The 25,903-nt window shown below is 38.1% G+C and overlaps 1 protein-coding gene across 2 annotated transcripts in view; it reads left to right on the top strand.

Moving 5' to 3' along the window:
- Positions 1-23,248, top strand: part of Btbd1 (BTB domain containing 1) — a 36,663-nt gene extending 13,415 nt beyond the window's left edge. Inside the window, exons 3-8 of one of the 2 annotated variants that reach the window (XM_004852868.4) lie at positions 1,796-1,901; positions 8,262-8,459; positions 10,153-10,345; positions 17,269-17,356; positions 20,261-20,407; positions 21,397-23,248. In XM_004852868.4, the coding sequence (XP_004852925.1) occupies positions 1,796-1,901; positions 8,262-8,459; positions 10,153-10,345; positions 17,269-17,356; positions 20,261-20,407; positions 21,397-21,555 (891 nt within the window). In that variant the 3' untranslated portion in view covers positions 21,556-23,248. The remainder of the gene's footprint in view (positions 1-1,795; positions 1,902-8,261; positions 8,460-10,152; positions 10,346-17,268; positions 17,357-20,260; positions 20,408-21,396) is intronic. The other variant, XM_004852869.4, reaches the window with a different exon arrangement.
- The last annotated feature ends 2,655 nt before the right edge of the window (positions 23,249-25,903 follow it).

Below are 25,903 nucleotides of genomic sequence, written 5' to 3'. Positions count from 1 at the left end.
GTTGGAATTCAGCCAGAAAATTAGTTAATATTGTATTCATGTTTTTAAAAAAGTGTGTGTGTGTGTGTGTGTGTGTGTGTGTGTGTGTGTGTGTGGGGAGGGAGAGAAAACTTATGAGGCAAAATGCTAGATAGGTAGTGTTTAGATACGTAAATCTGGGTAATGGGTTTCCTTTTCTTTTTTCTTTTTTTCTTTTTCCTATCCTTGCAAGTTTTAAGGGAAAATTACATGAAAGAGTTAATATTCTATTAATACTATTTTTAAATTTATGACTAAACTTAACTGTTGGACAAAGTAATATAAAGAGGCCCAGTGTATAATCCAAGAATAGTTTTTTGTTTTTGTTTTTGTTTTTTGGGGGTACTGAGGGTCGAACTCGGGTCCTTGCACTTGTGAGGCAAGTGGCAGAACCACTGAACTAAATCTCCAGCCCCTAGCATTTTTTGATATATTGTCTTTTAAAAACTTGTTCTGATTTAAAATATCTATATATTGAATTTTTAAATTTTACTATAAAGCCAGTATATTTAATGCTCTCTTTTCTCATAAAGCATAACTATTTAGAGATGCTTATCATTGTTCATTAATGTCTGAATTACTGAATCCTTTAAAATGAATTTTACTTGAAAGTTAAATGAACCACCATCAGTCGTGCTAAATAATGGCTGCCACTTACATAGTCAATTAATTGGCAGTATTCTGAGCAGAATTTTGCAGAGCCCACACGAGTACCTCTGTGCACTCAGTGTTTATCTATGCTATTGATGGAAACAGCTGACCTGGGCCAGAGTGAGTTTGGTGATTGGCATGCCTATTGCCATACCTTTCCTCAGCTTTTCTTTTGAGTTTGACTTCCACTCCCCCTGCTTTTTTTTTTTTTTTTTTTTGGTACCGGGGATTGAACATAGATCCTTGTGCTTGCGCAGCAGGCGGTGAAACCACTGAGCTAAATCCCTGGCCCCACTCCCCCTGCTTTTAAACTTCCTTTTTTGTGTTATACTGTGGATATTGATAAAACACATATTATAAGCTTGACTTCTAAAGCCTAAATTAGCTTGGCAGGAAATCATGCATTGTATCTACTCTTGCTTCTTGTATACTATGTCTTCTTCATGATTAACGCTGTAGGATTCATCCATATTGTATGTAGTTGTAAATCATTCATTGTCATCTTTATATAATATTCCAGCATATGAATTTATTTACTTGTTTTTGTGTTGTTAGACCTAGTTTTTTGTTTGTTTGTTTGTTTTGGTATTGGGGATCGAACTCGGGGTCCTTGTGCTTGCGGGGCAGGCAGCAGAACCACTGAGCTAAATCCCCGGCTCCTTGGACCTAGTTTTTACAAAAGTTTCCAGAGCTTTGATGCTCTAAAATTCTTGTAGTCTCTGTCTTCCCAATCAAAACAGTAAATGTTTAAAAAAAACCTCAAAAAACCTGATCTGTTTGCGCTGGTAAACTTGGCAATTGATATTGTAGGTTAGTGAAGATCGTGAGAGTTAAGATTTAAATACTAGAGTTTAAAACATACCTAGTTAGATGATCTTAGGCAAGTTAGCAAACATCTCTGAATCTCTATTTCTGTATCTGGAAATGTTATAAAAGTATCTGCCTATCTAATCTAGAGGGTTTGCTAAGGATCACACTAAACGATGTATAAGAAAATGAGCAGTATATTGATACACATACAAGTAGATGTTTTTACATAATTAGCAACTGCAACTGTTTACACTGTCAATCTGTATACAGCCTGAAGGTGAAATAAAGTAAAACAATGATTTTTTTATATGTTTAGGCACGATTATTTGATGAACCTCAGCTTGCAAGTCTCTGTCTAGACACAATTGACAAAAGCACCGTGGATGCAATCAGCGCAGAAGGGTTTACTGATATTGATATCGGTGAGTGCCCCATGAACTGAATTTTTACATTTTAAGTACAAAAATGAGTAACTTGTTGGCCTTTTTGGAGTACAAGTTGTATTTAAATTAGTAGTTTTTCCAAATGATTGAAGTCTGCTGTCTTAGTTCCTTTCTCATTGCTGAAACACAGTACCTGACAGAAACAACTTAAAGGAGGAAAGCTTTATTTTGGGTCACAGTTTGTAGAGGTTTCAGCCATATTCGTCTGGCTCCATGGTACGGTGGCAGAGGGGCATGACAGAGGAGGAACAGCTCATGGTGTGGCAGGTAGGAGGCAGTGAGGGCTCAAAGGAGGAGGAAGGAGATATGTTTTTCTAGGCCATGCCCACAGTGACCCACCTTTTCCACCAGGCTTCACCTCCCAACATCACACCTAGCCATAAACTCAGTGAACTAATCTAGTGATGAGTATCACACCCCCATGATCCAGTCATCTCCCCCAAAGACGCCTTTGACCACATGAGGCTTTGGGGGAGGGCATCTAAATATAAACCGTAACACCTACCTTTTCAGTAGTTTTGCTTTCATTCGTTTTGGGGAAAATATTCCTAAAAGTCCTATTTCATTGCTTTTGTTTATTTATATTAACTGTTTTGTTTATATTAACTGGGATTGAACCTAGGGCTGTCAACCTGAACTTTATCCCCTAACCCTTTTTATTTCATTTTTTTATTTTGACATGGTCTTGGTAAGTTGTTAAGGTGGCAGGACTAAGCTGAAATTTGTGCTCTTCCTGCCTCAGCCCCCCAGAATGCAGAGATTACAGGCATGTACCACCACGCCTGGCCCTTGTTGCTTTTTAAAAGATGTCAACTCAAAATGTTCACTATATACATGACCTTATATTAGGGTCCTATAGGAAATTTAAAGAAGAGTAAAACATGATTTGAAACACCTAATTAGAGAATCAAGGAACAAATTTGTGAAAATTAAAATTTTTACTAATAGAAGAGATGTCATAGAGCAAAATGTGATTTTTGCCTTTTCTAAATTAGATATGTAGAAAATAATTCTGCAAGTCCAGAAACTGGGGAGTTTACCTCAAGTTGGGATAGTGTTGGGAAAGTCTTGACACAGGAAATTCGAATCTGAGCCTTAATGGATAGCATTTGGATTGTAAAGGGTGAGGGCATTTGAGGCCAGTGGGAGCACGGGAAGAAGTCTGATGATAGCCTGCGGGGTGGCCTGTGGGGTGGAGTAGAGAGAGCCAAACCCAGGTCCATGGCTTTAAATATTATCTTTGTGTTGATGAACCCAAAATATGAATGTTGAATCCCTATCTCCTGGGCTCTAAGCTCATATATCCAATTATTTGACATTTTTATTTGGAGATTTTGCAGGCATCTGAAACAAAACAGTTAAAAGAACCATCTGTTCCCTTCAGTCTTTGTTAGATCTCTGCTGTTCCTTTCAGCCTTTTTTTCAGTCTTGGTACCACCACGAACCTGATTGCTAAAAACTCAGAAGTTACTATCAATTTTTCTCTTTTCCACCCACATAGTCTTATCAGTGGTGTGCATGTCAGCTTTCAGAGTAGATCCGAGGTCTGACCATTTCTTACCTCTGTTTGCTCTCACCTGGAGAACTCTGCGGTCTCCTGTGTCTTGCCTTCCATCCACTTTTGCTCCCCACACAGTCCATTCTCTATACAGCAGTTAAGGCGATCTGTAGAAATAAAAAAATCAGCTTGGATCACTTTCTTGCTTCCACTGCAATTAGAATAAAATTTAAACTCTTTACAAAGCTCACCAGGCCCTCTGTGATCAGGCCTAATATTAGTCAGGGCAGGTTCAGCTTGGCTTGGCTGTGGTATCAGATAGAGCCCAAAGTGCACACTGCCTCAGACATAAAAGTACGTTTATATAATACTCAGCTAACAGTCCAAGAAAGTGTCATAATTAGCAGGCAGCTCTCTCTTGTGGCTTTGCCATTCCCTGGGGCCTGAGTATTGCTTGTATGTTCTTGACAGATGGGAGAAAGTGGGCAGGGAAAACGCCTACATATTAAAAGCCTTGGTCTCGAAATAGCATCTTTATTTTGGCCTCTATTTCATTGTCCAGAATTCACTTGCAAGATCCCATCTAACTTTGGGGGAAGCTAGGCAGTGCATACTAGTCACATCCCAGGAAGAAGAGAATACAGAATTTTGGTAAACAGCTAGCAGTCACTACCTTTATCTGACTTTGTCTTCTGCCTCATTCACATGCCCTAATTCACATGCCATATGCACTAGGCAAGATTATTATATTTCAGGCCTTTGTATTTGCTTTTCCTTCTGGTTGGAATCCTGTTTCTAATCACTCATCTCAAATTTGAGACTTTGTTGGTATGGCTTCCAACTTTTTAGTCATTTAGGTCACAGGTTAAACAAGACCTGAGACAGGCTGCCTCCGACCTACTTACAGTAGACACCAAACAATCCTTGTTCCATTACTCTGATTTATTTTCCTCATAATGTGTACTGCTCTCTGAAAGTCTCATCTGGGTATTTGTCTTTGTTTTTACACTGATTGTCTGTTTTTCCCCATCTAGACTCTATATTCCTTGAAGGCAGGTCATTTGTCTTATTTAACTACTGTATCCCTAGCCCTGAAAGCAGCAGAACAGAATACATGTTCAGTTAATATTTGTTGACGAGCAGATTGACTGGCTGCTGGAATGCTGCCTTGCCATCCCACTTTTATAGTTCTTGCTCATTTGGCCCAGATGGCCATTTTAGAACAATGTCTTATCTTGAATTATACCACTGTGGTGACTCATTCCTTGAGAGCTGACAACCTCGCTCTCTTCCATGACACTTAGTGTATTCCTCTGTTGTAATCATATAATATCCCTTTGGGAGTTTGCCTGCGGATTGCATGGTGCCTTTGAGATTTCTTTGCTGCTTGTGTTAAGCTGAAGGGCAGGGACTCCCTGGGTTCCTCTCAGCCTCTGCTGGTGGTGTTTACTAAGTTACTGGGTGGTTGAGAGCCCCGGGGAGCACTGCCAGGGTGATTCATAAAGCATTGCTAATCCTAATTCCCTTCCTTTAGGGGGCTATCAAGTGCTTCTTTTGTTCTTTATCTACTCTCATGTGAAAGAATACTGCTTGCATCTGCATGACTTAGACCTGCAAATTGTTTTATAAACAGCTGTTACATTATTCATGCCATTGGAGCCCAGGAATCTTGAAATGTAGGTACTTTGCACGGGTTAAAGAGACCCTATAATTATTGATTTGAATTGACTAACAGTTACTTAATTGCAATCCAGCATTGTGTTATGTTTATGAAACACAGTCTGTTGTGTTTTGTGTTGTGAGTCTCTCAGCTATAATTTCTTATTTTAACACATCTGCGAATAGAAGACCTATGTGTCTCTCTACCTATTTCCACCCCATAGGCTATTTTGCCTTAAATACACCTGATAAAATTAGGAATTGCAGAGATGTCTAGGAGCTGAAAGAAAGAGGGAGTTGGCTTCAGGAGCTCTTCTGTAACTGTCTTAGATTTTCAGATTTTTTCCCCCTAGGATTTGACAGGCCAGTTTTGTTTTGTTTTTGTTTTTTTTTTGGTATTGGGGATCGAACTTGGGTCCTTGCACTTGCGCAGCAGCAGGCTGTGAAACCACTGAGCTAAATCTCCGCCCCTCCTCTAAGATTTGGATAGAAAGAGAGATGATGTTTCTTTCAGTTTTTTGGTAAAAGAAGAGGATAATTTATCACATTGGTATAACAAAATGAATTCACATTATTTTGAGGACAGTTGGTATACCGCACACATGCATATGTAAGAAATTTAAGTTTAGTATATATTTATCTTTTTTTTTTGGTACCGGGGAGCGAACTCTGGTCCTTGCGCTTGCGCAACAAGCAGCGAAACTGCTGAGCTAAATCCCCGGCCCAGTATATATTTATCTTTACTCAAGGTATTAGCAAACAAAGTAGAAACATGTAAATGAAAAGTCTTCCATTTTTCTATTGAATGATTAAATATCATGATTATTGTATATTCTTAATCCAGCAAGGATTGAGGTACATTATATTGGTTTTCATTTAATTTAACTATGAAAAAGCTTCATAAAGCCTTGATTTGTACCCATCTAGTCAGCAACAGCAGAAGAAAGGGAAGTTTGATTTTTTTTGTTTTTTTGGTACCAGGGATCGAACTCAGGACCTTGTACTTGCGAGGTAGGCTGCAGCACCACTGAGCTAAATCCCCATCCTGAGAAGTTTGATTTTTAAAAATTAAGTTTAACCAATTTATTTTTAACATTGTTGAACCCTTATTGTGTTCTAGGAACTGATTTTTTTTTTTTTGTATTGAGGATTGAACCCAGGGCCTTTGCACTGAGCTATATCCCCAGTCCTTTTCTATTTTCTATTTTGAGATAGGGTCTCACTAAGTTGTCCAGGCTGGACTCAGACTTGCCATCCGTCTGCCTTAGCCTCCCCGAAGGCTGGGATTACAAGTGTGTCCCACTACACCCAGTGAATGTTAGCTATCTTTGTTATTCAGCAAATACTTAGCTTTCAGTACAGATGTATATAGACCGTTGCAGTGAAGTATTTGATAGAATTTTCTTTGATATTTGTTTCTGGATAATTTAATCATATTTAATATTTTGATTGATTTATGCTGTATATAACTGGTGTATTCTTTAATGTCAATATCACATATTTTATACCTGTGCTTATTTTATCTTAAGTTCTTTAGAGAATAAGGTTCTATGTAGATAATTTTCTCATGCATCTAGAATCATACTTTTTTAAAACCAAAATATTATTTAACTATTTGAGAAAAATATCTAAATCATTTTGTTTTACCTGCCTTTGTTAAACCATATATATGAATAAAATTTAGGATTCTTGTGGTTATTTTATTTTATTTTATTTTTTGGTACCGGGGATTGAACTGTTGGGTCCTTGCACTTGCGATGTAGGCGCCAGAACCACTGAGCTAAATCCCCGGCCCTCTTGTGGTTATTAATGATCATTATTATAAGTATCAGTTATTGAACTCAACTGTAGAGTGAAGCATAGGGGCTCTGAATACTGTTTTTTAAAATCTTTTTGTGTAAGACTCTGGACTTCTGTGCTTGTTAGTACTTAGTTTTGCTTTTCACTTATTTCCTCTTTGTGCCTGATAGGCTACAGTTTATCATTTCTTGTTGTTGTGTTGCCCTGTGCAGCTTCTTTTTCTTCTGAACTTACTGCTTCTTAGCTATTGTTGCTTAAGGTGACTGAGCTTAGTTAATTTTGCCCATGATGAGAGGAGGAAGAGAGTCAGAATAAGGACCTGAGGTGCAGCTGTGACATTTATACTAGATGTTGTAACGTTTCAAATGTATGTTCCAAATTATACTTCACATCCTTCTCCATCCAAACACACTGATTGCTCCTGTAGTCATTCCATCTCAGTTAATGCCACTGCCTTTCTCCATTGCTTACTTGCCACTGTTCTCTCTCTTTTGTCCTCTTTTGACTCCTCTCACACCCTACATCCAATCTCTTTAGAAATCACTTTGAGGTCTGGGGATTTAGCTCAGTCGTTCCACCACCTGCCTCAAAAGCGCAAGGTCCCAAGTTCAATCCCAGGTACCAAAAAAGAAAAAAAAAGAAATCACATTGAGTCTTCTTTCAGAACACATGATGTGGTTAAAAAAAAAATACAGTGAGTGGTTAATATTTGTAACAGTGAGATTCACATTGCCATTAATCCCCCTCAAAATGCACCCCCTCTCTTTGATGAACACACTTACCTCATCATTCTTCCCACTTTCTGAAGCAGTTCAGGTTGCACTTCCCACTCCCCCAGCCTGATACTTTATGTAAGTGCATCATCTAACATACTATAATTTACCTGTGTTTAATCAGTCTGTTTCACTGCATTAGGATGTGAGTTCCATGAGGGCAAAGCTTTTTTACTATTTGTTCAATGATATTCAGTGCCTAGAATAGAACCTGGCACATATGGGTGCTTAAGAATAAATATTTGCTGAACAAATGGATGAATTATAATCTGTAGACTTTATAAATTTATGCAGTAAACCTTTCTTGTGGGCTATTACTGATCTTATTGTGGATGTTTCAGTTTGTTTAATAAGTAGCATGAAAATACAAGGGAATTTTTTATGCTTGCATATATGGTAAGAAATGAATCTTAATTCTACATTAATTTTTTTTTTAAAGAACACTTTGGAGTTTTAATTCTTTTAGTTATTTAGTATTTTAAAGTATACACTATAAAGTATCTAACATTTTTATTGAGATTTGAATATTTAATATAAGCACATTTATCAATATTAATCTGTCAAAGAACAAAATATGCCTAATTTGATCTATTTTTATCATATCTACAGATACACTCTGTGCAGTTCTAGAAAGAGACACACTTAGCATTCGAGAAAGTCGACTTTTTGGAGCTGTTGTACGCTGGGCAGAAGCAGAATGTCAGAGACAACAGCTGCCAGTGACTTTTGGAAATAAACAGAAAGTTTTAGGAAAAGCACTTTCTTTAATCCGCTTCCCACTGATGACAATTGAAGAGTTTGCAGCAGGTAAGACTGTAACTTCACTAAAGTCTGCTTTTCTTCTTCTTGTCATTTGTGGGGTTTTTTAATCTTTTTTTGTACTAGGGATCAAACTCGGGACCTTGTGCTTGCTGAGGCAGGTGGTGGAACCACTGAGCTAAATCCCTGGCCCTGTCGTTTGTGTTTTTTAAGACAGGATCTCTACATGGTCCAAGCTGGCCTTGAACTCAGTATGTCAGCCAGGCTGGCCTCAAACTCAAAATGATCCTCCTGCCTCGGTCTCTTGAAGGGCTAGGATTACAGATGTGTGCCACCATGCCTGGCTTATTTAAAACTATTTTAATAGTCTCCTTGAGCCAGAAAGAAAAGAAGCTGGATTATTTATTGAGTACTCGTCACATCTGAGCCTCCTGATTAGTAATTTTTGCTTTTTTAGAAGCAGTGTATTCTTTTGTGCTTTTAAGATTTCATATTACCTCTGGTTTTGAGTGGTTTGCTTATGATGTGCCAGGTGGACCCTTTTCACATGTCACACCTTCTGGAAGTCTTTATTTTGATTCACCCCTCTGTGGACTGGAGTTGGATTGTTTACTTTCTTCGGGTAAATAATATGTTTTTCATGGATTGAAGACTTCTCCAATATAGAGGACATTTTCTCTCACTAAAGGCTTGAATTATTTTCATTTCTTCAGGACCACTGGGTGGTCCTGCGTGTTGGTCTTCCCTTTTTATCACACACATTAATCACCTTATAAACATTTTCATTCTTTTATCTTAGTCCTTATCATTCTGAGAAAGATGAGTTTTCAACGTCATCTCTCTTATGATCTTACGTCATTTCAGTTTCGGGGGGTTTTTAATTTTTTTTTTTCTAAAATACAGATTTTTAGTTTGTGGTTAGAGTTGTCCTTTATAATCTTTCCTTATCCACAGATAGTAAACAATGAACCTTGGGCCATATTAAACAGGCTGATAGATTTTGTAATATTTAAATTTTTAATCTAATTTAAAATTTTTTTAAAGCTTTCTAAACCACATTTCTAGTGTGAACACATTTTAGTGTTCACTTTGGTTGCTTTTATTAGCCTTAAAGGGGTCTACTGGTGCCTTTTATGAGAAATAGCATGGGTAAATTTAAGGTATTTTTGTTTTTCTCTTCTGGAACACTGAATGGGAAGAAAGCATATACAGTATACACAGCCTTCTGATCTGCTAACTTCTGTAACCCTGAAAGAAAATACTGTTACCGTCTCTAAAGATATCCCATTGCCTGAACCATAGAAGGTATTAGGAGGAGAGCTCTGGCCACCCTTGTGAGTAGTCCCACCATAGGGGTGGCTCCTCTCCCGCCAAACACTCAGGGGGTCAATTGATAGAAAGATCCAGAGAGGTTCCTATAACTCGGGGTATTATCTAAGCTTTGTCTAATTAATGATTTTACCACTTGTATTCTTTTAGGATAACCTCAAATTGATTTATTGAAACCACATATATACTGACATTATGGCAAGATTTCTCTGTTTTGTTTTTTTTTGTTTTTTTTTTGGTACCGGGGATTGAACTTGGGACCTTGTGCTTGTGAGGCAGGCACCAGAACCACTGAACTAAAATCCCTGGCCCTCTCCCTATTTTTACATCTTCCAGATTTGAGTTTATCTGATTAAGTGAAGTAGTTTGAACTCAGATTGCTTTCACTGAGGTTTATAGTTGTGTTCTGCAGGTCCTGCTCAGTCTGGCATCTTGTCAGACCGTGAAGTGGTGAACCTCTTTCTTCACTTCACTGTCAACCCCAAGCCCCGAGTGGAGTACATTGACCGTCCACGGTGCTGCCTGCGGGGCAAGGAGTGCTGCATCAACAGGTTCCAGCAGGTGGAGAGCCGATGGGGCTACAGTGGGACCAGTGACCGGATCAGGTAGCCGTCTGATCCAGTGTGCCGGGCTGGGAGGCAAGGTGGCATTTGTCCTCATACCCAGCCATTAGCCTAGCCCTCAGACTGTGGGAGATGCCTAACCAAGATCTTATCTTACACTTTCTTTGCTTTGTACATTTTTAAGTTAATACAACTGTCAAGTCACTAAGGTACCCTTGTCTTCTCACTGAATTGTGAGGGTGACCTCTTAGGAAATAAAAGGCAGAAGATTGGGTGGGGCCTTCAGTTACACGAAGTCTGTTTGGATTACCACTGCTGGTTCTATTCCTAGCTAATCAAATACTGCTTTTATAAGCTTAAGGCTACAATTTAGTCAGTTTTACTTTATTAAGCTGAATGTTAAGTTTTTTCTTTGAATAGATGCAGTGTGTAAAATATCTCAGTGTACATATGTAAAAGTTTTTGGGGAAAAAAATCAAGATTTATAGCTGGGCATGGTGGCACACTTGGGAGGCTGAGGCAGGAGGACTGCCCCAAGTTCAAGGCCAGCCTGCTCTACATAGCAAAACCCTATCTCAAAAAAAAAAAAAAAAAGAAAAAAAAATCAAGATTCATGAAATATGCATACGTACAACCTTGCTGAAGAATTTATCTTTGCTGTACTCTATATCTTTAGGTTAAATGTCAAAGTAGAATCAGTACCAGTTTTCCTAAAATATACCTTTTGGATTTTCAGTTATTTAATAGCAATTTAGTATAATACTAGTCATTAACAACAACTTTGTTAAATAAAGCTCCATTTGAGTGGGGGGCTATTATAAATTCTTGGGTTAAAATGGAAGTTTACTTTTAGGGTGCCCCCTAGACCCCTGGAGCTGAAGATCTAACTCAGGGCCTCACATGTGCCAGGCAATGCTCTACCACTGAGCCTCATCCCCAGCCCTTAAAATGGGAACATAAAATCCATTTGTAAACTGTTAATCATAGGATGAGGCCAAAGCTGCACACAAAAAATAAACAATTTAGTAAATAAATTAGAAATAAATGACCTAGGTATTCAATCAGGTAGGCTAGAATATGGACATCAAAAGAACCAGAACGCTAATGAAAGAGAAAGGAAGTAGGTAACTACAAAAATGAGTGGATTAAAACTAGTAGAACTGACAGACCCATAAGCTGGTTCCTTAAAAAGATAATAAACTTCTGCCAAGTGTAATAAAAAAATTCACATTTAGAAATCCAAATGAGATTATAAGAATGTGCTGAGAATTTAATTCTGGGCTTACTCTGTGCTAATAAATTGAACATCTTGATGGAATGGATCATTTTTATAGGCAAATATAAATTATCAAAATTGACTGAAGAAGAAAACCTGAATAGACCAATTACCATGGAAGGAATTAAAAGTTATCAAAGACCTGTCCCTTCGCCAGGTGGTTTTTACAGGTGAGTTTTAATCAAACATTCAAGGAACACATGGTTTCCTTGAGCATTAAAAGAAGAAAATACTTCTTGGTTAGTTATTGAAGGATGAATAATCTTTATATTAGAGTGTAACAAGATGAAAAATAGATCAGCCTCATTTACAATATAAAACAAAAATTCAGCATTCAATGTAGGCACATTGAATGTAGCCGTAGCATAGGAGAATAACACTATATGAGTAAATAGTTTATTTGGAGGATGGAAAAATGGCTCAATGTTAGGAAGTAGCAGACCAAAAGAAAAACAACTTGATTTTAATAGATATCAAGAATTGATAAAATTTCACCTTTATTCTAAATATAACTATTAATAGATTAAAAATTCTTTAATGTGATAGACTATTGAAACCTCAAGATAGGGATACTATCTTCTCTATCTTGTTTTGCAACAATGTTCCTATATAGTCATAAAAAATAAATTAGAACCTTGTATATTGGAAGAGGCCTTTTTTTAATTATTCACAGGTAGCATGTACATTAGTAGTTCCAAATCCATCAAACCTGATTTGTTCTTTTTTACAATACATTTTTATTTGGTAAATGGTCTAGTTTTAAAGGAGAAGTAAGTGTAACTGTTAGTACAATTAAGTATATAAGTACATTCAGTGTGTAGATGTTAACCAGAGACAGCAGTAGAGGACAAACTTAAGTGGCCTGATACAGTACTCGTGTGTTTCGGCATGATGAGACAACTTCAGCTGCAGGGTACAGGCATATTATGTGAGAGTCTCCAGATAAAATAGTTGAATTGGTCCTGTTTATTCATGGTTTCCATATTTGTGAACTTACCTGCTGGCTGAAATGTATTTGTAACCCCAGTCACCTTCAGCCAGCGACTTTAGTTGCTACAGCAGCATGTCCCCAGGCAAGTGGAGGCCTTGTTGTACTCTCCCAGGGGGATGGAGGAAGTGGGGCCTTGTAGTCGGGTGCAGGGAACTCTGGCCCATAAGGCCAGTTGGACTCCAGCTGTGACACCTGTTGGTGGGGCAGCCTCAGGCAAGCTGAGGTTTCTCTTTTGTAAAATAATGCAAATAGAATCTACTAGGACATGTTTTTAGGATTTTAATGTGGTACGGTACATGTCTGCATATATATGTCTGTATTTTCCCAGTAGTAGTGGTTCAGTATTTGCTAATTCTGTGTATGGAGCAACTTTGTAGACTATCCCTACCACAAAGAACTGACTATAGAATATTTCCTCTACCTACGTGGTAGTTCTCTCTTATGAAAAAAAACAAACAATGAACATTTAAATTGTATTAAAAAGTCTTTGATCTATACATAAAATGAAGTCAGTTTTAAAACTTATAAACAAATTATCCCCCTATGTGAGTCGGGCATGACACTGTGACAGCTGACCAGGATTGCTGTGGGAGATTGTTTTGTGCACTGTAGGGAACCTCTTACCCCTGGTTCCTGGCCAGCGGTGCTCCTGCACCTTTGTGAGGATGGAGGATTCCTCCCTGATGGTGGAGTTCCTTTGGGGAACAGTTGGTCTACCTGATTAACCTCAGGATTGGCTCAAAAAGCAATTGAAGACAATAGTCCTCACTTACATAAAGTATATTTGAGAATTGTTATTCCTGTGTGCTATCAAACTCAGTTTCAGGCATGAATAGTGGTTACAGTTGTACAATGATTTGAATATACTTAATATCCTTGAACTTCACACTTAGAAACAGTTAAAATAGAACATATGCATATATTTATAAAACCACAATAAAAATTTTTTAAATGTAAAAAAAGTTCAGTTATAACATCAAGTGAATACTATATATTTGGATCTAGCACATTGCTGTGTTATCCTAGTAATAGTACATATTACTTGTCACAGTGAGTGTTACTGAAATATCGTGAAGAAGTCATCCACAGTAGTGACATGACAAAGAAGTAGAATTAAACAGAAGAGTACAACGAGTGGCTTTAGGAAGGACTGGAGAGCTCCAGCTAGAGCAGGCTTTGGTAAGGACGTATCGCCCTAATTACCTATGTATGTTCATCAGTTTCTTTCAAAAGTTAGCAAAGTTTTTGGTAGAGAGGAGTGGCTTGGAAACATTATTTCAGAATTAATACAGAAGAGTCAGTTCTCTTAAAAAGAGTAGTACTGGACTGGGGTGCAGCACAGTGGTGGAACACTTGCCTAGTGTGTGCCAGGCCTTGGGTTCAAACCCCAGTACTGCAAAAGCAGAGTAGTTACATAGTCCGGTGCAGTGGCATATGTCCGTAATCCCAACTAAGGAAGCTGAGGCAGGATTTGAAAGTTTGAGGCCAGCCTAGGCAACTAAATAAGACCCTGTCTCTAAAAGAGACAAAGTGTGATACAGACGAAACATGAAAAGGTATTTACCTATCTGTTAAGAATTTAGTGTTCTATGGAACAGACCATAGAGGTCAGAAACAAATTTAACATAAATGAGCATTCAGAACATTATAGTGAGGGAAGGATTAACTGCTGAGAAAATAAAGTTAGAGCCTTACTGATCCCATGTACCAATATTCATACACATTAAACCTTTAACATTGAAAAGAAAACTACAAAAGCTGGAACCAGTGAATGTTTCTTTACTGTGAGGATGAGGTGAGCCTCTCTAAATTTGGCATAGATCATAACTTAGCTATATATAATTGAAAAATGTTATAACCAAAATTACCATAAAGTTAAAAGGTAGAGGGCCGAGGATTTAGCTCAGTGGTTCCAGCGCCTGCCTTGCAAGCACAAGGTCCTAAGTTTGATCCCCTGTACCCCCCCCAAAAATGATGGAAAAGTTAAAAGGTAGATGACAAATATGAACATTTTTGTAACACATAGAAACAATGAACAATACATAACTGTCATCTGTATACAACATACTCTTTCAAGGTTACATTAAATAGACAAACTCACCAGTTAAGACAAGAACGTGAAGGGTATTTGATTAATGAGAAAATCCAGTGGGCAGTAAGCATATGAGCAAATATTTCCCTTCATTAATGAACAAAGAAATATAAACGGAATTTTTTAATCATCTTTTTCAAAACCAAAAGGAAATTAAAACACTCATGGTTGAGTGAGACAGAAATGATCTGTGCTTTTTTTTTTTTTCCTCCATTTTTTGAGACAAAGTCTTACAACTCCAGGCTGGCCTTGAACTCAGGTAGCCTAGGCTAACTTCACACTTGGAGCAGTCCTCCTGCCTATGCCTACAACAGGCGTGCACCATCACACCCAGCTAGATCTGTAGGAGTACAGCATGTTAATCTTTCCAGGAAGTAATTTGACAGTGTCTATCTAAAGCTGTAAGAATGTTCCTTTTTTTTGGTACCAGGAATGGAACTCGGGTCGTTGCGCTTGCGCAGCAGGTGGCGAAACCACTGAGCTAAATCCCCGGCCTGTTCTTTTCATTTTTATCAGCGGTTCTACTTCTAGAAATTTACTGTACAAAAATAATTAAGCCTTAATAAGATGATTTCATTCTAAACCATGACATTATCATATAAAAACTGCAAATAAGCCAGGCATGACAGTGCATACCTGTAATTCCACCCCTCGGGAGGCTGAGGCAGGAGGATGACTGAGCTGGAGGCTAGCCTGGGCTCCATGGTGGGTTCAAGACCAGCACAAACTACAGTACAAGATACTGTTTCTAAAACAAAAAATCCTGCAGATAACTTAGATTATCCTATAAGGGATTGGTTAGATTATCCTATAAGGGATTGGTTAGGTATAGTGAGTCAGTATACACACACACACACACACACACACATGCACACTGTTATGATTTTATTACATATATGTTCATAGAAAAGTCAAAAAGAAATGCAAAAGGATGACAAGACTAACTCTGGATTTATGGATGCTTTTAGCTTTTCTTCATTTGTTTAGTTACATGTTCTGGGTTGTTTTGTTTTGGTGTTAGGGATTGAACTCAGGCCCTGATGCACACTAAGCAATACTGTACCACTGAATATACCTGACAGCAAGTATATTGTTTATATAGTAAAATATTATAGGTAATAGCAAAATTTTAACGTGGACCTCTTATTGTAACTGGATGTGTAGGTTGGGGTTAAAGAGCATTTGATCCAAAAAGACCTGAAGTTGTGCCCCAGCCTTGCCATACTTGTTGACTAGGGCAAGTTCATTCTTCTAAACTTATTTCTACTTTTTTTCTTCTTCCTCCTCCTCCCTCCTTCTTCTTCTCTTCCTCCCCTGCCCTTTTCTCCTTCTCTACCCCCTCCTCCCCTCTTTGTTTCAGGGTCACTATTACCCAGGCAGGTCCCAAACGTGTAGGCAAAAATGGACCTTCCACCTCAGCCTCCTGAGTAGCTAGGGCTACAGGCATATACCACCACACCTGGCTTAAATCTGTTTCTTTAACTCTAAAAACTTAGGATGATAATAGTAGTATAGTTAACTACTTTGTAGGGCTACTACAGTGATCAAAGAATTCATCTAAGAACTGAAGCTCAGGGCTTGGCACTTTAGGAAGTACTCATTAAGTAGTGGTGGTGTGCTAGCAATAGCAATAATAATTGAAGTTTTGGCTTTGACTTACTTGCTTTGGATCACAGATTATCTGTTATATAGTTATATAGATGTTTAATGTCAGTTTTTATACATTTATAAAATGGAGTAAGATAGATCATTTTCTTAGCTGTTATAACCAAACTGGACTTGCTAATTACTCTTATTGTATAATCCTTAGTTGAGTTTAAGTGTATGAGTTAGGTAAGTCCTGTCCCTAGCCATCTTCCATCAGTATTCTATTACAGCAGTCTCCTCCAGCTTTTACCACAATTATTATTTATTCCTTTTTTGTTTCTTACCAGTGTTTGCCATTAGGCTAAAATTCCCAATAGGGATAAAAACTCTGTCTTGTTGACCATTAATTTCCCGGTGCCAAGACCAATACCTAAATATGATAGGTCCTCAGCAAGTATTTGTTGAACTTCTGAATTGTCCTGGTTTGGAATAATGGGCTTCAGTCCTAATGGCTGGCAGGACTGTGTTACTGAAAGAGATATGTAAACATGTCTGGACTAGTAACAGGACTACAATTATCATGACAGCAAGAGTGGGTAGAGTGTTGTCTAGCATGCATGAGGTCCTGGGTCCATCCCTAATATTGGAAAAATAAAAGCAAAACAAAAAGTGGGTATTTAGGTTGAATTCCCTTTATATTATAGAAAGCAAATTCTACTTAAGGTCCTGTTAACTTCACATTTACTTTAGAAAGAAAGGTTTTGGTAAGCAAACAAGATGGCATTTCTGGGCCAGGGATTTAGCTCAGTGGCACTGCACCTGCTTTGAAAGTGCAAGGTCCTGAGTTTGATCCCCAGTGCCTACCCCGCATAAGATGGCATTTCTAAGGACACCTGTGTGATCTATGATAGTTTTCCTTTTTATAAGTAAAATTGGATCCAGGTAATATTTTGTAATATAAACCTGCAGAATATGAACATTTGCAGATTGTTTTTTTATTTTTGGCTCCTTTCTCTCAGGTTCACAGTTAACAGAAGAATCTCCATAGTTGGATTTGGCTTATATGGATCTATCCATGGTCCCACAGATTATCAAGTGAATATACAGGTATACTTTTTCCTCCATTATTTACAAACAGATGTACAAGACTACAATAAAATATTGTCTTGATAGAAATCCGTATTCCAATATAATTGTCAAAGGGATCGGGAAGGCCATTAGTAGCATTTTAAGCCTGGAAATTCACTATTAAAAATTTTAAACCTGGTTTCAAAAAATTGAGGTCCTTTCCAGACGCCTTAGCATAACAGGAGTTCTCCTTGTCCAGGAAACCCCTGCTGTGTGTTAACTGTCTTAAAGTACCTTTTGCCTTTCTCATGGTACTTTGAACTTTAGGACCTGTCTCCTTACTTCAAACTGCTAGGGAACCACTTCCACCTGGGAGTGTCTGACCAGACCTGCCTCATGCTTTAGGTCTGCTGTACCTCCTTTCAGAGCAGGCACAAGTTACCTAACCAGGAAGGAAGTCAAACACCTCTCCTCCCGCCTTCCCTTCAATAAACCAGTGTTTTCACTGCTCTTTATTGCAGACCCTAATTAGTAGAATTTTTTGAAAAGATATCTATATTATATTTTTATTTATAAACTATATGAAATGTATGTTTATTTTATACAAAATTAAAACATGAAAAATATGAGAAAAGTAAGTAAATGATTAAGACTTTACCAACCAAAAAAGAAAACACCTGGGCTCTATAAAATGTTAGTATATTATTTTTAATAGTTAAAGCTTTGATAAGCCTTGTAATCAAAATGCTTTATTAGTTTTTAACGCATTCACAGCAGGGCCTTGCTTGTCTATAAGGCTGAAGCAGGAAGATCACAAGTTCAGGCCCAGCCTGAGTGACTTAACATGTTCACGTGTCTCACGTTCATATGTCTCACTGCCAGGAGGCTCTGAATCACTGGTGGTACCTGCATGACTGTCCCATTGGGTGGTACAAACTGCCTGATGGGGCAGCCATGCATGTACCTCTGGTGGTTCAAGCTGCAGGAATGTGTTAAAGTGAGACCCTGTCTCAAAATAAAAAGTAAAAAAAAAAAATTTTTAAAGAGCTGAGAGGTAGCTCTGTACAAAGTACTGCCAAAAACAGATCCATAAAATCTAAACGGTGTGATCAAAGTAAACAGCAGAGCTCTGTTCATTTTGTCCCCCATGGCCAGTCTCATGCCTATTCCAGATATGCTGTTTGTCACCACTACTTATATGTTAGTTACTTTTCTCGTTGCTGAGACAAAATACCCAACACCCAAAGTTAAAATAGGAATGGTTTGGCCAGGGATTTAGCTCAGTGGTTCCAGTGCCTGCCTGGCAAACGCAGGGTCCTGAGTTTGATCCCCGGTTAAAAAAAAAAGGGGGAGGTGGGGAAGGCTTATTTAGCTTACAGTTCATAGAGGTTTCAGTCCATAGTTGGCTGGCTTCAGGGCAGAGTGGCACATGGTGAGGGACATCTCAGAGGAGAACCACAGTTCATTACTCCCACAAGGTAGCAAAAACAACAAGAGATTTTAACAGCGTCTTTCTGCCCCTTTTATCCAGACTACTGGGATTGGGGCTGTGCCAAACCAATCAGTGGACTGATTTAGCAGTCCACACCCTTAATCCCAGGGTCACACACTCTTGATTCAGCCACCTATGACTGCATGAAGCTTTGGGAAGACATCTAGACATAAACCGTAACAGTCTGTTCCCTTGTGTCCGAAGTGGCCAACTCAAATGCCAACCAGGGCATAGGCAGATCATTTAAATAGAAGCCAAAGGCCTGGTATAAGAGACAATGGGGGTAGGGGAAAAGGAGTTGTGGGATATGGAATATTTAAAGGGCAGCCACTCCTTAGCTCTTGGCAGCAGCAGTTACAATGTGATAATAAAAGCCTAAGGATGTCCAAGAAGCCAGAAGTGAAGGTTTTTATGTGAAATCTCTCCAGGATCCATTTTTAAGCATTGACCAATAATTTGATATCTTTAGAATCACCAACACCATGCAGGTTATATAAAGGCAGCCTGAAGCTAAAACAGGAGTATATGTTAGAAGGATCTAGAGGGCTTCTTCTTGCCTGCCTGGGTCTATACCCCTGAGAAATGAGATAAAGGAAGTGAAGCCAGCATGATAAAAGTAGCAGGTTGAGCACTGCCAAGATGGCCTTCCGTTGTGAAAGTGCCTCGTCTCCATCTCTTGTTTCTTGGAGAGCCACTTGTGCGTAAAAAAGAGCCATGTCCTTCTTAAGACACAGCTGTGGCTTAGTCCTCAGTATTAGGTAACAGTGCCAACATCTCATGTTCTAGCAGGCTGGACATGCTGGCCTTGAAGATTCGGAAAGCCGCCGCCAAACCACATCCACTACCACTAGCTCTGGAGACCATAAGGAAAGATGGCAAATTCCCGGGGTTCTAGCATCTGTGTTGTTTAATGATCTTTTTCTTGCATGTCAACTTCCATTAGCCCAGAATGGAAGTGTCCAGAAGCTCCTGGAGGCCCTGGGTGCTCACCTGGTGCTGGGCACAAGGCGAGAACTAAAGTGAAAAGACAAATTTTACATTTTGAACATTGACAAACATACTGCTTTAAACTCATTTAAAATTCCAGTAAATAACATTGAAACACAAGAAATGTTATGGGAATTTTCCTAGCGTCAACCATAGGCTAGCAAGGAGTAAAGGCCCACTTCCCTCAGACATGGAAAATGTGCACATTCTGGAATCTACACCACAGCAGCTCCCCTCTCTGCAGCTGAGCCTGGGTTCTTCACATCTTCCTCATCCTCACTGTGACAAATGAGAAATGGCCATTTTCTGGCAGCATGCCTGAAGCCATCTTTGGTGGTTAGAAGTAAAAAGAAAAATAAGGTTTAGTAGTCTGTTCTGCTAGTTTTAAGGGCTTCATATGCTTCTCTGTAGAATTTTATTTCAAGTGGTTTAATTTAATGTATCTTCTCTTTTAAAAATTACAGATCATTGAATATGAAAAAAAACAGACCCTGGGACAAAATGATACTGGGTTTAGTTGTGATGGGACTTCTAACACATTCAGAGTCATGTTTAAGGAGCCTATAGAAATCCTGCCCAATGTGTGCTACACAGCATGTGCAACACTCAAAGTAAGGCGTGCAGAGCATTCTAGGGCTGTGCATGTTGGGCCTGTGGGTTTCTCTTTGTGTGTGAGTGCGCGTGCATGTGCATGCACTGGGAATTGAGCTACATCTCCACCCTTTTTTTTTTTTTTTTAAGAGTAGGAAAAATTTATTCAAAGAAAGTTTCTCTCTTTAAGAGAGAAAGAAGGGGGACCAGAAAGTGGGTTGCCCACCCACCCCACTTTTCAAAGATGTTTTATGCAGCAAAGCTTGTGGTGTGGTGGGTACAAAGTGGGACAAAACTCTAAGATCCAATGGAAATTTACAAGGTGGGCATGAGGTAGGGCAAACCATGACCACCAATAAGATATATTTATTTTGAGACAGAGTTGCACTAAGTCACTAAGTTAATCAGGCTGGGCTCGAACTTGTGATCTTCCTGTGTCAGCCTCCCTGAGTGCCAGGATCCACAAGAGTGTGCACCATGCCCAGGCCATGGTTTCCTCTTGAATGTTGCAGAAAGCATGTTTTAGAAGCATACAGGTCACTCATAGTAAAACTTTTAGAAAGGAGTGGGGAGGCTGTACTAAGAAAAGCAGTGCATCTCAGCACTGCTCTGTTCTGAAAGGTTTTGCATAAGGCGCCCTTTGTTCAAGTAGTACATTAAACATTTACAGAAGACAAAATACTGTTCCTTTAAAACCTTTTCAGTATTCTCTAATGGCTGAGCTCTACATCTTGTATTTTTACTTATTCAGTAGCTCTTTAGCAAAAATTGCATTTTTCATGAAATTATTTAGCATAAGATTTTATATAGGAGGCCGGGGATTTAGCTCCGTGGTTTCACCGCCTGCTGCGCAAGCACAAGGATCTGAGTTCAATCCCCGGCACACACACACAAAAAAGATTTTATATAGGAGCTATAATTAATATAATAGACCTTTAATCTAATTACACTAAATTAACTTGAATGCTTAATAAATGAAAATTGCTAATGAACCTTTGTTTCTGTTTAGGGTCCGGATTCCCACTATGGCACAAAAGGGCTGAAGAAAGTTGTGCATGAGACACCTGCCGCCAGCAAGACCGTTTTCTTCTTCTTTAGTTCCCCTGGCAACAATAATGGCACTTCAATAGAAGATGGACAAATACCAGAAATAATATTTTATACATAATTTAGCATTATAATACATCTTGGCTAAATAGTACCTACCACACAATCTAGACTCAGACATATAAATAACTGGCCACAGAAAAAAGTTTGAGTATCAAGAATATTTATGATTGGGCTGGGGATTTAGCTCAGTGGTTCTGGCGCCTGCCTCGCAAGCACAAGTTCCTGAGTTCGAGCCCCAGTACCAGAAAAAAAAAAAAAATTTATGATTGTAAGATAAGAAACATTTTAGTTTCTTAGAAGAAATAGAAAAATGTTTATTTAAATCTCTGCATGATTTAAAGGCATATTTTCCACTTTTTTGTCACCTTAGGGGAATAGAGGTAGGTTTGTGTAAAAAAAATGCGGCTGTTTCAGCTGCTTCCTGTATCATTTCGTTGTCAACTGACTCATGGTCTTTCAGTAGTTTTGGAATTGAAAGATTCTTGTTACACGTAGCCAGTCTGGTTTCTTTATTTTTAATTTTTGAAAGTAGATGAGATAGGTCAGTATTCTTGCAGAATTCCTATTAAGTCAAATAACTAATTTCAGAAAATTAGGAAAACTGGCTTTATATTTGAGATTTAAAAATATCTGCTAGCTAACATTTGGAATAATGCTAAAAATAGGCCTAATAATGCCCAAGAAAATTTTCAGTTTTTCTATTCACAGAAAAGGATATTTTGTAATAGTATAGTAATGCAGTACATAGTATAGTGTTCAAACTAAATGGATTTTGTATACATTCACAATAATGTGGTATATACAAAGTCTCTAAAGGTGTGACATAAGCCTGGATCTTTATTTATCATTCAGCTGTATCACCATACCTGCCTGTCTGTCTGGGGTGCTGCTGATGAGTCCCAAGACTGAGCTGATGGTGGTGACTAATGATTGTTTAAAGATACTGCTTCAACTGTGTGATCATCCCACAGAGCAAGAAATGGAACACGGTTACTAACATTTCTAACAGCTACTTTGAAATTATAAAGCTATCCAACAGAGTCACTCCTGCCAAAAAGCTTTCTATCACATAGTTCTATTCAAGAAGTAAAATATGTTTAATATTTGTGACCTCATGAATGTGACCAGCACATCTATATTAGGAGGAAGTAGGAAATACATACAGTAGAGTGACATTTATACACTTTTATATACAGATTTTTAAAATACAACTTTTCCCTTGAAAGTGACTATCCTAAAAAAACTTGTGTAGTTTAAGCGTAAAATATATCAGATATTTGTGGATGATAAAAAAATTCTTTCAGAATCAAGAGAAATTTTGTAAATAGGAAGTAAAAATTTTTCATCAAAAGTACTATTTCATTATACATTTTTAACAAGGTAGTAAGATGTGTTGATGGCCATGGTCTCTTGAAATTGAAGAAAAGGGAAAATTTTCTGTCTCGTGTACCATGTCCTTATGGATATAACTCACTTTACGGGAATATCTATGGAACGTGTGGTTCTGGTTAACTAAAGATTAACTGGCAAACATTCGGTAGTAACCATTACCAAAATACTTCCACCTTTTAAAATGTGGTATGCCAGAGATAAGTTAGAGATTTTGGGGTTTGAGGCATTTCACGTGCCTTCTGTGTTATACTGAACACTTGTAACTGAAAGTAGCCATAGAAGGTACATACTAGAAACAACTCTACTGACATCAGGAAATCACCTGAAACTTTACAAAAATAAATGTATATTATCCTTTGTTTAGTTTGTCATTTGTCCTTCTAAAAGTTGAATGTAAGACACCATTGTGGAACAAAGGTTTTAGTTAATTGGGGTTTGTTTTTAATTTACAGAAGTAATGAAACAAAATAATGCATTACTTCTGCTGGAAACAAGTCATAGGAACTGCAGCAGTGTAACAATCATCTCACGATTGCTTATTAGTAATTACAGTAACCTGAATGACTGCTATGCATCCGGCTGTGTGATGTGTACTTTATATGCACTGAAACAGTGGTATTAGGATTATTACAATACCAGCTTTATAGGCACATTGTTTTATTATTTGGAGCTGTAAAATTTTTACTTTGATTTTAACTTTAATCTTTGGAGACAAGGTCTTGTTATGTAGTTCAGGCTGGCCTGAACTCGCTTGATCCTCCTGCCAACAGCCTCCTAAGTGCTGGAATTAACAGTCGTGCCAACATGCCCACCTTTTAAAATTTTCATTAGTACATGTTTTCAGTACATAATGATTATACTTGTGAGGAGTTGGTACAGGTTCATAACACATCTTCGTTTTTCATCCCCTTCCTCTCCCCTCTCCCACTCCCTCCATCTCTTGGTCCCCTTTTGCAAAAGATCTCCCTATCTCTTTTATACTTTCGGTGTATGAAAAACCTTTTGATATTTAAACTTAGATGCCTGGTTTGTTTGACTTAACCTTATGGGTTCAAGGTACATCCATTTTCTTACAAATGGAGCAAAAATTTGGGGGGGGCGGTACTGGGGATCAAACTCAGGACCTTGCGCTTGCAAGGCAGGCAGCAGAACCATTGAGCTAAATCTCAGGCCCCAAATGACACAAATTTATCTTTTATAGCAGTGTGGTACTCCATTATGTATAAATACATTTTTAAAACTCCACTTATTGATGGACATTTAGGCCACGCCCAAGGTGCATTATAAGTTGTGCTGCTATAAACATGGGTATGCATGTATCATTGTAATGTTTTTAACTCTGGGGAAGATACCTAAAAGAATAGCTGGGTTGGATGGGATTTCTCATTTTGGGTTCTTTTGAGGAATCTCCATACTGATTTCCATTAAGTGGTTGTACTAGTCTACATTCCCACCAACAATGGAGAGGCGTTCCTCCACCTCCTGAAACCCCATCAGCAGTTATTTATTTCTGGATGATAGCCATTCTTTCTGGAGTAAGATCTAATCTGTTTTAATTTGCATTCCCGTAAAGGCCAGAGGAGATGAACATTTTTTTTTCTGTATTGGCCATTTGTACTTCTGAGAAATGTGTTTGTTTGGATTTATTGATTGGATCTTTTAGGAGTCTAATTTTTAATTCTTTACATATTTTAGATATTAGTCCTGAGGAGTAGCTGGCAAAATTCCCATTCTGTAGGTTGTCTCTTCACTGTTGGATGTTTGCTTTGCTGTGTAGAAGCTTTTTGATTTCATAGAATCCCATTTGTCGATTCTTGATGTTATTTTTTAGGCAACTGGGGTTCTGCTCAGAAAGAATCTATGACCACAAGAGTTTTACGTATTTTATTTGCCAGCAGGTTAAACTTTTCTGTTTTAACATTTAGATATTTGATCCATTTTGATTTTAGTTTAGTACATAGAAATATGGGACTAGATCCAATCTGCGCGTGGATAGCCAGTTTTCCCGGCACCATTTGTTAAGGAGGTGATCTTTTCTCCAGTGTACATCTTTGGCCCCTTTGTCAAAGACCAGGTAGCTGAGTGAAGTTATTTCTGCATGCTTAATTTTGATCCATTGATCCACATGTCTGTTTTTGTACCTGTACCATGGTGTTTTATCACTGTAGCTTTGTAATATAACTTGAAATCTGAGATTGTGATACCGCTTGCTTTGCTCTTGCTTAGGACTGCTTTTGCTAATCTAGGTCTCTTCTGGTTCCATACAAATTTTAGGATTGTTTTCTCTAGTTCTGTGAGGAGTGCTGTTGGTATTTTGATTGGTATTACATTAAATCTGTGTATCAGTTTTGGAAGTATGACCATTTTGACAATGTCAGTTCTCCCTATCCAGAAACATATCCTTCAATTTTCTGATGCTCTTTTCTATCTCCTTTTTTAGAATACTATAGTTTTCATTGTAAAGGTCTTTTATTTTCTTGGTTAGGTTACTTAAGTACTTAATTTTTCTTGATGATACTGTGAATGGTAGTGTTTTCCAAATTTCTTTCTTGGTGAGTTCATTATTTTTTTAGAGAACATTTGATTTTTACATGTTGTTACATTGCTAAATTTGGTTATTCTAGGAGTCTTGGTAGAATGTCTTGGTCTTTTATGTAAAGGATCATGTCATCTGCAAATAATGATAATTTTACTTCCTCTTTTCTTATATGTATCCCTTTTCTTTTGCCTGACTGCTCTGATGTTTTGAGTAGACATTCCTTGTTTAATGACCAAGTTATGTTCCTGCAATTGGGTTAGTAAATGAATTGGTCGCCAAATGAGGAATATAATGTATGTATTATATAGTATTACACAATATTCAGAACAAAGAAATGGTCAAAAGGAAACGTCAATTTGATGACTTTGCTTTTATTTGCATAACTGTCCCGGCCCGCGGGTAAGTCAACGGAGACCCTAGAGGGGGAGCGAGGATGAGAGGGGACAGGGGACACGAGAGATGGAGACAAGACAGG

Source organism: Heterocephalus glaber, unplaced genomic scaffold (genome assembly GCF_053883595.1).
Source record: "Heterocephalus glaber isolate CG9 unplaced genomic scaffold, H.glaber_assembly_v1.0 deba00001531, whole genome shotgun sequence".
Taxonomy (NCBI): Eukaryota; Metazoa; Chordata; class Mammalia; order Rodentia; family Bathyergidae; genus Heterocephalus; species Heterocephalus glaber.
The sequence above is the reverse complement of the archived record's forward strand: the minus strand, read 5'-3'. Positions and strand labels throughout refer to the sequence as shown.